This window comes from Raphanus sativus, chromosome 7 (genome assembly GCF_000801105.2).
Source record: "Raphanus sativus cultivar WK10039 chromosome 7, ASM80110v3, whole genome shotgun sequence".
Taxonomy (NCBI): domain Eukaryota; kingdom Viridiplantae; phylum Streptophyta; class Magnoliopsida; order Brassicales; family Brassicaceae; genus Raphanus; species Raphanus sativus.
Window position 1 is genome coordinate 13,391,584 of NC_079517.1, and position 10,843 is coordinate 13,402,426.

Here is a 10,843-nt window from a genome sequence, read left to right on the forward strand (position 1 = left end):
TTTTAACTTTTCCTTCATGCTTTTCAAAAAAAACCAATAATAGCTTAGTCTTCCACATCATCCCATGGATACTTTTAAAATTTTGACACATTATCATTCACTTAGGATATATGCATTGTAAGTTCTAAATTAGAATCTTTTAAAAATGTAAACACAAATTATATTAATATTTAATTAGTAAATCTTTTAAAAGCTTGATAAAGATATATATTCTAAAATCTCTTACATAAAAACCTTAAAATAAGTTTCTCAATTTTTACTAAAAATTACGTAATTAAATTTGAAGATGTTAATTGATTAGGTTTCACAATGAAGAAGGAAAGCTTGAGTGAGAGAGTTGCTATCAATCAATATTAAAGAAAATATTCTGATTTACAAACGAGTGTCACCCAAGCTTATGCAGCTGGTCAAGTCATTATAGTATGACCTAATAAAACCTTCGGGTTTACAGGAGAAGAAACCCAGCTGGCTCAGTTCTTGCAGCATAACCAAACTTGGATGTGTTGTATTTCCTGTAAACACCTGTTAGCTTCCCTGTCCCTGCCTTGTGATGCAAGCCAACCATCTTTCTCGAACAGTCCCTGTATGTTCCATCAAAAAAAGAAAAAAACCAATCTCAGAACCTATCAAACTCTATTAGTAAAACTATTCTTTAAATGTGGTGACTGCTTACAAAAGCTTTTCTTCAGTGTAGCCTGTGTAGAACTCGCAGGTCTTGCTCCACTCCTCAAATCCTTTAAGCGTGGACTGAGCAGTGTAGATCGCTGAAGCAGCTAACTGAGAAGGAACGTACTGAAGCATCTCGTACTCAACTAAGCAAAGCTCAATGATGAAGAACGATAGAAGCTCAACCTTAAAGTAACAAAACTCACATTTGATTCTCCTCTATATTACCTACCAAGTGAGAATATATGAATCAATCAAAGTTAAAACACAAACCTTTTTATCAGATTGTGCAGCTTTGAGAAACCTCCTCATGAACACATAAGGAGTTGGCAAACAGAAATTGAACTGCAAGGTATTCGCCATTAACTTCTCCTGCAAGTAAGTAAAAACAAACCCATCAGAGAGAGCATTCCATGGTTTATGATGATATCTAAGTGAAGAAAGATTGTTTTTACCATGTCAAGAACTTCTCTTCTAGTGTAAGCCTTGTCAGAGATGACGATGAGATCGTCAACAACAGGGACCGAGACTTCTTCGTATTTGCAAGCGAGCAACAAAGCTGTGACACCGACAAGCTGAAGCTTTTTCCTTGGGACATGGTGAGTAACAACCGCAAGAAACCTGTCGATGAGGTTGATTGTGAGGTAAAGCGTCTCTTCCATCAGCTCAAACTTGTAATGCACCTCAATCAACCAATCAACAAGGATGGCTCTCATCCTCTCGTTAATGTCAGGTTGAATCTCCATGTAGTTAGGCGGGACGCAGCTACGACACTGTAAGAATAATTGAATGGTTTCAATCAATCAACTGATGTCTTGATTGATAGGAGGGGTACAAAAGTTATTACCTCATTGTTCTTGTAGAAGTCATATAAGTCATTGATGTATTCGACTACAGCTAGAGAATTGTTCTTGTCAGAGCTATCTATATCCATCACGGTCTCTTCTTCAGCGGAATCTTCCATTTCAATACCCTCCTGCACAAAGAATGAGGAGTCGTAGTCATAATCAAAGAAGGAGGGTGGTTGTGACATGTTTTAGTGTTGTTAGTACCATTCTGTCAATTTCATCAAGCATGGATTCAGTGTGTTGAACAAACATTGGCTCGTGGAAGTCTCCATCTTCGTCTGATTTCTTGGTTTCCTCCTAACCACAAAGATATATGTCAGTAAAACTGAAGACATGTGTTTTAAGATTACCAAAAATCCTAACGGTTTGTCTATATATAAAAAAAAGAAGGTGTAACCTGTTTATGTATTTGGGGTTTGTTCTCAGCTAATTGAGCAGCAAACTTCCTGAAAACCAAAATCAAGAGTAAGCTCCTAAACAAAACTCTATCATCATACAAAATGGTGACATTGAATAGTGGATGAAATAACTGACCTTGTGATGGGTCGATGGACAGGAACAGGTGGAATCTTCTTGTGGCATGTCCCATTTCTCCTGAGTCAGACAAAGAAAAAGAGATTGGGTCTTTAGGACTCTTATATACAAAACTTTTTTAAAGTATTGGAGGAAGAAGTTAGTTAATTAATTACTGGGAGAATGGTCTCTTGTTGACAGCAACACAAGGATAAAGAGGATCTCGGATGATGTTATTGTTTATGTTACTGAGTGCTCTTCGTGTCTGCCCAATCCTCGGATTCATGGGTCCAACAACTCTGTCTTTGTTCTCCTCTGATCCAACCATCTTTATTCCCCAAGTATTCTGATCACAGAATCATATTGTTAACAATAATAAAAGAAAAACATGTCAAAAATATCTAAACAATTAAAGATTGTGGCTTTGAATGCAATTTGAAGAAAGAGCCTAAAACCCAGATGAAATCAACATTAAATTCTTCACCTTTTGTTGCCTTTCGACGATCGCTCTCTCTCTCTGTTTCTTTCTGTATGTCTCTGTCAGCAGCACAATCCCATAACAGCAAAACCGATTCGTAACTCTGTCGAGACTTCCCCTCTCTCTTTATCAAAGATTTGTAGAGTTATTAGCGAAAGATTTGAAGGACGCGAAGAGCGGATGTATGTCCGCTACACAAAAGGATGATGATTCTTTTTTTCCTTTTTCTGAAATGAACGGCTAGTTAATCTCGGCCGTTGGATCCAATCAAAACCCCGATCGCCTTCTTTTGGAATCCTGGATAACCCAACGGCTTTATTTTCTTTACACCATTTCAAATTCTCCCTTGTATTATTTTCTTCCTTATATTTACCACCGACCACCATTACCAACCGCCTTGTAATGAAAACGGTATTAAATATCCTCGTTTATTTAGTTTTATTATCAGCTAATTATGATTTAACTAAATTCATAGTTATCGTTATATTTAAAATCCCATACCTTAGAATTGACAATCTTTTAAACATCAATTATGATGAGAGGTCACTACTATCTGGGCAGATTCGGGTTCTTGCCTCTGGTCTGATAAATGCTCTCAGGAATTCAAATAACTAGGGGCGAAGCCCCGCGCAAGCGCGGAGTCGTTGACAATGATTCATGTTATTTCCTAATAATCGGTGAGAAGTCCAGATCTTTAGAGACAAATGGTTCCTCATACGTCAAGTAAAGATCTTTACATGCAGTGATGGAATTGCAGTAAGAAATGAGCGAAATTGCACAGATTTTTGAAACAATTACTCAAATGGATCGTGATGCATATTCTGGAAGGTCTTTATCTGTTGCTGCGATGGATCCACAAATGGGGAAAGACAAGTTAGGTGGTTTTAGTTTTAATATATGGTAGCTTGTTGTTTGAATCATTTGTCTTTATTTATAGTTGATTAGATTATGAGTAAGACTCAGCCTTATTGTAATTTCAGTTTAATTGTAACTCACATTTCCAACTTCTTGGGTTTTCTTATTTAGTATTTTTCTGATTTTCAATTTGGCTTACTAATTGAAAGTGTAAAGAAGGAGTTAGATCATTGTCCTCTTCTTCATTCATTGTCCTACAAGTTTTTGAGTATTTTGACATTTCCAGTCCTACCTATAAATCTAGAGTATTCAAATCATTTCATTAAAAACTTATTTTAAAGAATTCTGCTAGGAACCTCTAGTCAACTGTTTTTATTTTGGGTTATAAGGTTACTTTTGATTTTGAATTTACAGATTTAAATATGCGATTGTATGAAAATAATACATCGATTCCCTCGCTTATAAGTTTCAAGTTTCACTATTTTACCAACACAAAACACAATGGTCTTCTCTTAAGCTTACACCACATTTCATTTTTGACATGGATCATAGCGCCGCTCAAGAGTTTACAGACTGTAGCGGTCCACGCAGTTCCACGTCAAATTTCTACAACAACATAGCTAGTGCAACAGTCAACTCTATTAGTGCAAACTGGTCTCCAATACATTTCCTTGGCCTTCCACCAAATGGTAAAAATTGCAAAGTCTACTATGATTTGTTCTTACCATAACACCATCCCACAAAGGAAATAATAGTCTTGTTACAAAGCAGGAGATAGTTAACTAAATAGATAATGAATTTAAGGAGAAGATTGGATTTTCAAGTTTAGGATGTTATGGTTATATGTTTGATTCTTCTCGAATTTACAAACATATATATTAATAGAATCCACAAAAAAAAGTTTAAGGTCAAAAGTATATATAACGTGTTTAAAGGAAAAATTACAGATTTGCATAAAACAAAAAATTATTTATTAACTAAAACAGAAATTTAGGACTCAACTCGGGCGATTGGGTTGATTATAATATTTAAGATTTTAATATTTATAGTCCAAATTCCAAAAATGTAACATGGTATAATCTTTATATTCTTTACAGCATCTTCTTTATCAAACACAAGACTCTTAACCCAAAATGGAAGTAATCCTATTGCTTGGGGGATTTGTTGTTGAGAGCACATCAGACATGGAGATTGGAGCTCAGAGTGATATGCGAATCTTGTGATCACGTAGGAGAAGATGGAGTTTATGAGGAGCATGAGTATGAGTAGCCACTCGTTAAAGGCTAATGCCAAAGCTCTGGTGAAACTCCGTGAGCTTGTCTGAGGTTCTGATGAGGCTACAAAATAGTGCAATGCGAAACGTTTTAGTTAGACTACAAAATATTGCAGATTGCTACAGGAAAAAAAAAAACAGAGACAAGAAGAGAAAGTTGACCAAGCACAAAACCAAACATACATAGAGATTGATCCTTTATCTTTAGGAGTGAAGATCATTTTTTCTGAGACAAAACTAATTTTTATATACAAAATTGAATTTTTAAAATCCAAATCACGTGTTTGACACAAAAAAAAAAGCATGATTGTTCTTGAGGACCCTTCCGACAGGGAAGTGCACAAAAAGAAACCATAACAGAGGAAAAATATAAGAATGTTCTTGAGTTAAAGCAAGACTCTTTATAACATGAGAACCAGTTAGCTCGTTCAAATATATATCAGAATGAGGCACACAGCAAACAAAAAGTAGCAAAGGACTCGATTGTTCTAAGAATCATGATGTATATTACCTTTGACAAACAAAAGACTTGCATCCTGTGAATCGATACCGCGCATGTCGACCAAGAACCGTAAAAAACTTACATCCTGTGAATCGAAGAAAAAACATCAAAAGATTTTTATAACCTTTAGTAAAGATGCAAGAGATAAAAGATAGCAGAACCTTGAGATTAGAGTAGTAACGTTGCTGGAGCTTTACATCTGTTTCCTGGGAGAAACAGAGATAACAAAGTCAGAAACTGAACAGTAAAATGAACAGAGCATCAAATAGTGAAACACATGTCTTGTCTCTTTTGCGTTTTGAGTCAGTTCATCAAGACAATCGTTTATAATCTTGAGATCGCTTTCGAACTTTCTTTGCCTGGAACTATCCATTTGGCTGGAGGAAATTTCCAATACGGGAAGTGGAAAGTTTGACCGATGCTCTGCCTTGAAAGGAGTTCATAAACCGCCTGCGATGTATAACAGAACATTGAAGAAGGGACCGTACCAGATGGACTCTTTTGTGAAAGAGCAAAAGTCGTAGTTGAACACACTAAACCCTTTAATATCAAGAGCCAAACTTGAGAACTCTGCTTCAAGATCCAACTCAATCGTGTCCTCTCCTCTATTTATATATTTGACGTGAAGGAAAAGGAGAAGTTGACATCTTTACTGGGTTTAATGTGAAAAATTAATTATTGCTGAAACTAAAAGAAATACATTGAACCGAAGGGAAGGTAAAGAGATTAGAGGAGAAATCATTAGGTTACAGATGATAAGATGAAGATAAACTGTGACGGCCAGGTTGAACGTGAACGACGATAACAATATGCCCTAATTGAGATAGCACAAAACGCAGAGTTTGACATAATTATAAAATAAAACAAACATGGAGAACCGAAACAACATTAAACCATCACGACCGAAACAAAACAAACTGGAGGGGCCACAATCATTAAAAATAGTCTGACGTGGATGCTCTCTAAAAAGAGAAAGTGAGGCATTATATATAAGATTTATATGTTTTTTTTTTGTTGGATTCATTATATAGTTGATTTGATTAGCTTCAACTAAATGACTAATCCCCACCGTAATCTTCGAACAAATAAAGATATAGATCGGCAGCTGATATAATTTACATATCGAGTACTTCACATCAAAGTCAATATGTCCGAGTGGTTAAGGAGACAGACTTGAAATCTGTTGGGCTTCGCCCGCGCAGGTTCGAACCCTGCTGTTGACGATTTGATTTTTTTTTTTAATTTTCTTCTTTTCCAACAAAATACTAGTATAATGTTTTGCTCTTGTGGTTTGTCATAAAATATGAGACATAAAAGATATTGAAAAATCATTGATCAAATTTGAAATAACCGTATATTTCTGTCAGCATCTTTATTATTAAAATAGAAGTACACTTTAAAATTAACCCTAAAACTTACAAAATATTTACAACCTAATGCTATTGAAGTAATTAATAAACCTATTTTAATGGATTTTGTCTTTTCGTAATTTAATGCATAATTTCTTAAATTGATTCCACGACAAATTCATGATAAATCTTAAATTTAATGCATATTAATACTATAAACAAGTAAATAACTTCTTTCCATTAATTACGTAATACATTTTAATATATATATATATATATATATATATATATATATATATATATATATATATATATATATATAGTATATCATACCATTAGTATAAAAGAAAAAATTTAAAGTGAAAGAAAATATTTATACGGTCACGGATCAAACTATAGAAATAAACAACAGCGCAAAATTAGTTTTCTTTAACAAATTTATTTTAATAGAAAATATATTTCAAAAGATGTTTTATGTATTTTATGTATTTATAAATTTAATTTATTTATTTTAAGAGATACTAAGATTTTGGAATTGGAGAAAATTATGACTCACCCTTATATTATTTTAGGTAGACAATTTAAAATTTATATTCAGAATATTTTTTTAAACTTTTAATATTAATTTTAATTTTCCTATAACTGTAAAATTAATTTCAATCTAAATTTTATTTAAATATTACAAATACATAACTTAATATAAACAAAATAAATAAATACCCGCCCGGTCGGGCCGGATCAAGGTCTAGTATATTCTTATTCCATTTGTCAGTCCATTCGATTGATTCATTAGTTCTAAATTTAGCATTTCTACAATAAAAAAACATAAATTGTATATTATATCAATACATATGATAAAATCACCTAATATTAGCACCAATTTCATTTAAGAAATGTCTCACGGAATATCAGAACATAATTTATGATACTTTATTTTTAGATTTTAGAATTTTTGTAATAAAACAAAAAGAATTACAAGAAAACAAAGAAATAAAGAAAAAAATGATACACTGGAGATTGAGAGAACCAAGAAAAAAATATCTCCTTTTAAAATGGTTAGGATTTAACTAAATAATTTATTAATAACATATCATTTTATATAGTTTTTTGTAATAAATAAAAAGACAATTCTCTCAAATATCACTTTTTTAAGTTTTCGTCACAAAAAATATCACTCAAAAAATAAATTATCAAAATATCACCTTTTTGTTTTAAAAATTTTAATACTTATTTTTTGTTTTTAAATATTTGAACACATTCCTAAACTTCATCCCTTAAACTCTACACACTAAATCTTAAATTAATTAACTCAAATGTTATAAATACATATTTATCATTCAATAAAAAAAAATTGGTTATTTTTCTCCTTCTGATGCTATTTTTGTGACAAAAACTTGGTTTAGTGTTATCTTAGTCATTTTCTCTATGAAAAACTAAGTTTGTTAGAAAAGGAAACCAAATCGTTGAGTTTAAGTCAAATCTTTATTACTAACTCCAAATGAAAATACAAATAGCAGAGGGAAGAAGAGTCGAACTTCTCACCATAAACAAGATGAGCATCACCCAAACCACTAAGACAAAGTGATTCTATCAACATTTGGCGGCCCCTGAAATATATGAAACTTGTGGTGCCTAAAGTTATTGCTTTATGAGATTTAGCCTAGGGCCGGACTTGATAATGACCCATGTACCTAGAAGCTTAAGGACAGTCACTGAGAAAGAACTAGGAGAAGAGGGAGATTCAATAGAAAGAGGAGAGATATTGCCAAAGATAGAGAACATATCTAAAAATACATCAAACTAAAGGTGATGTTCAAAAATGTTAGCTTAGCCATTGATGCAGGAACATCAGAGAAAACGCGGAAAAGCCGAAAGAAACATAACTTCAGATTTCTTAGACAGTACTTTGCAGGGAGTCTCAAAGATACTGCAAAGAGTGTTGGTGGTAAGTAAAAACATTTACATATTAGTTCTTGGTTTTGTTTCATTTCATTATAGATTTCTTTTTTAAAAAGATTTTTCATTATAGATTGTTATTGATCATGAAGTTTGGTTCAGTTTGTCCAACGACATTGAAGAGAATCCGTAGACAGCATGGGATACAGAGATGACCATCAAGAAAGATCAAGAGAGTTGGTCATTCATTTTCAGAAAATCCAACGTGTCATTGATTCGGTTCAAGGTGTTTCAGGTCATCATCTATAAGCTCCCTCTATGAGAACTTCCAACAAGATGCAACATCTTTATTACAACAACAATCCAACAAGACCACGTTCTTGTCTCCTGCTTCCTCGTGAGTAGTAGTAACAGCTCTAGCTGTTCTAGTGAAAGACAAGTAAACAATGAAGATCCTACGAATGTGTTCTCTCTCAAGATCTGGTAAGGAAACGCAGTCACCACCATTAACATCATCACAAAGAAGATGATTTTCTGAGGATTAAGGTAAGATATGAGGAGGAAAATATACGGTTCAGGATATCTCTGTGAATTTTTAAAAAAAAATGCGGTTCAGGATGAGAAACTTGCGTAAGGCTAAAAGATCTGTTATGGGAAATATGTAAACGATTTAGTATAGAAGATGCGAGCAGATATTGATCTGAAGTACTTAGATGAAGACAATGAATGGGTTTTGTTGAATGTGACAATGAATGTAGAGGGATGTTTAGATGTTTGCAGATCTATCCCTGGACAAACGATGAAGCTTTTGCTTCAGCTCTCTTCTCATCATTTACAACTTACAAGAACGTTCTTCTATCAGTGGAAGCCTTTCTTGACAATAGAGAAGAGACATTTAAGGAGAAGAGACAAAGATATCACATATAGTTTGTATTTACAAAATGTGATTTTTTTTTTGCCTGAGAAAACTAGAACTGTCATATTGTACAGAATATGTTTCAATAAGTTTTCTTTCTTTCTTTTTCTCCATATTATATTTAAATAATTTTGAAAATGTAAACAAAACACTACAGAAAAAAAGAATCGTTTTATTGTAAAAAATAAAGCTTTGCGAGTATGACTCCTATCCATAGCCACTCTCTTTGACTATCCGGTGCGGCCAGTTCTACGGACGTGCGGTGAACCATATCCATTAACACGGTTATTATGATCTGAATCACCCACCGCTACGTTTACGCCTCTCTACTTTTGGTTCGACTCTGATAGTCCTCACGATTTCCAGTTCTCTAAGTACATCGTCCATGGGCGGTCGGTTCTTCGGGTCAGTCTCGAGACACTGTAGATTAGTGCAGCGGTCTGGTCACTGCCATAATTGGATACTTTGCTCGAGCCGTGGGTCCATCATTTTCTGGATTTTCTTTTTCTGGGTCAGAACCGGTTTAGCCCATTCGACAAGGTTCTGTTGCGCAGATGGTCGGGTTGGGTCTAATGCTCTTAGACCAGTTAATAGCTCTAGGAGGACCACTCCAAACCCCGTAAACATCACTCCGCACGTATAAATGACCTATAACAACATTCAAGAAAACATCGTTTACAAGATTGAAAAGAAGCATGCGTTTTTCAAACAAAATTGTACGTTTTTTATTTACCTGTAGCCATGTATTCGGAGCTGCGTAACCTTGTGTGCCCATGACACGTGTGGTCACGTGGGAGAATCCATTAATCGGGCCATTTTTGGCTAGACCGAAGTCAGAAAGCTTGGCGTGGAAGTTCTGTAAGAAACGGAAACAACTGTTAAATAAAAACATGCATACAGAAAATGTGGGAGAGAAATGACAAGAAATGACACCGTACGGAATCAAGAAGAATGTTTGAAGCCTTGAAGTCTCTGTAAATAACACTCTTTTCGGAGTTATGTAAAAAAGTAAGTCCTTGAGCTGCTTCAATGGCAATTTTCAAACGTGTATCCCATGTTAACGCCTCTCCTTCTGCAATAACATTACATAAACATCATAAGTATACTATATAAAGAAAAGAAAGATGATTTGTAAGATGAAGTGATTAATGCGTGAGTGATATTGTACTTGAGAAGAGGTGATTTTCAAGGCTTCCTTTAGGCAAATACTCGTACACCAAGAGGAACTGATTCTCTTCCAGCAATAACCCAATAGCTTGACCAGATTTGGATGATGAAACTTCCCTAAAAATCTCACTTCGCACTGCAATTTTGCAATATACACACGTTAACAGTTACGTCCCATATGACTGCGTTCAAGAAAATTAGTGATAGTCATTATGAAAAAACTGAAATATATTATTTTGTTCAGTATTTAACATATTTGAAAGGTCAATGGTCAAAGCTCGTACATATTCATACTGATATTTGTTTATTATATCTTGTCGAAAACCAGGTCAAGGTTTACTTCTTTTTTTGTTTATTGTTTCCATATCTTAATAAGTTTT

General features: G+C 34.0%; 3 protein-coding genes and 1 non-coding gene across 4 annotated transcripts; 1 reads left to right on the plus strand and 3 right to left on the minus strand.

Annotated features, from left to right (window-relative positions):
* Nucleotides 1-324: 324 nt before the first annotated feature.
* On the minus strand, nt 325-2,822 carry LOC108833599 (cyclin-B2-4). Its single transcript, XM_018607007.2, has 10 exons — nt 2,512-2,822; nt 2,204-2,373; nt 2,049-2,108; nt 1,912-1,960; nt 1,719-1,811; nt 1,514-1,642; nt 1,122-1,439; nt 940-1,038; nt 674-852; nt 325-581 (listed from the first exon to the last, which is right to left on the minus strand). The coding sequence occupies exons 2-10, from the start codon at nt 2,353-2,355 to the stop codon at nt 446-448; spliced, it is 1,215 nt and encodes a 404-aa protein (XP_018462509.1). The 5' UTR covers nt 2,356-2,373; nt 2,512-2,822; the 3' UTR covers nt 325-445.
* A 1,435-nt stretch (nt 2,823-4,257) lies between these two features.
* LOC108851059 (uncharacterized) lies at nt 4,258-5,508 on the minus strand. Its single transcript, XM_056991361.1, has 4 exons — nt 5,413-5,508; nt 5,297-5,341; nt 5,145-5,220; nt 4,258-4,697 (listed from the first exon to the last, which is right to left on the minus strand). The coding sequence occupies exons 1-4, from the start codon at nt 5,506-5,508 to the stop codon at nt 4,351-4,353; spliced, it is 564 nt and encodes a 187-aa protein (XP_056847341.1). The 3' UTR covers nt 4,258-4,350.
* Nucleotides 5,509-6,276: 768 nt separating this feature from the next.
* TRNAS-UGA (transfer RNA serine (anticodon UGA)) lies at nt 6,277-6,358 on the plus strand. The gene has a single exon. It is a non-coding gene; the product is annotated as a tRNA-Ser (tRNA).
* Nucleotides 6,359-8,696: 2,338 nt separating this feature from the next.
* LOC130498026 (probable serine/threonine-protein kinase PIX13) lies at nt 8,697-10,674 on the minus strand. The gene is made up of 6 exons (XM_056991362.1): nt 10,647-10,674; nt 10,465-10,599; nt 10,235-10,368; nt 10,030-10,152; nt 9,761-9,944; nt 8,697-8,860 (listed from the first exon to the last, which is right to left on the minus strand). Exons 1-6 carry the CDS (start codon nt 10,672-10,674, stop codon nt 8,697-8,699), a joined length of 768 nt encoding a protein of 255 aa, XP_056847342.1.
* Between the last annotated feature and the right edge of the window lie 169 nt (nt 10,675-10,843).

What these genes read in the sequence shown, in the direction of transcription:
- LOC108833599 (XM_018607007.2), bottom strand. Translation starts at nt 2,355, where the DNA reads ATGGTTGGATCAGAGGAGAACAAAGACAGAGTTGTTGGACCCATGAAT. An exon ending in ACTTCTACAAGAACAATGAG is followed by an intron (nt 1,440 to 1,513) that starts GTAATAACTTTT and finishes TTATTCTTACAG; the next exon opens with TGTCGTAGCTGCGTCCCGCC. An exon ending in CTGCACAATCTGATAAAAAG is followed by an intron (nt 853 to 939) that starts GTTTGTGTTTTA and finishes TGTTACTTTAAG; the next exon opens with GTTGAGCTTCTATCGTTCTT.
- LOC108851059 (XM_056991361.1), bottom strand. Translation starts at nt 5,508, where the DNA reads ATGGATAGTTCCAGGCAAAGAAAGTTCGAAAGCGATCTCAAGATTATA. An exon ending in ACGCAAAAGAGACAAGACAT is followed by an intron (nt 5,342 to 5,412) that starts GTGTTTCACTAT and finishes TGTTTCTCCCAG; the next exon opens with GAAACAGATGTAAAGCTCCA. An exon ending in GTTACTACTCTAATCTCAAG is followed by an intron (nt 5,221 to 5,296) that starts GTTCTGCTATCT and finishes TTCGATTCACAG; the next exon opens with GATGTAAGTTTTTTACGGTT.
- LOC130498026 (XM_056991362.1), bottom strand. Translation starts at nt 10,674, where the DNA reads ATGACTATCACTAATTTTCTTGAACGCA. An exon ending in CTCCGAATACATGGCTACAG is followed by an intron (nt 9,945 to 10,029) that starts GTAAATAAAAAA and finishes ATGTTGTTATAG; the next exon opens with GTCATTTATACGTGCGGAGT. An exon ending in GGACCCACGGCTCGAGCAAA is followed by an intron (nt 8,861 to 9,760) that starts GTATCCAATTAT and finishes TTTCCTTACCAG; the next exon opens with ATCTTGAGAGAGAACACATT.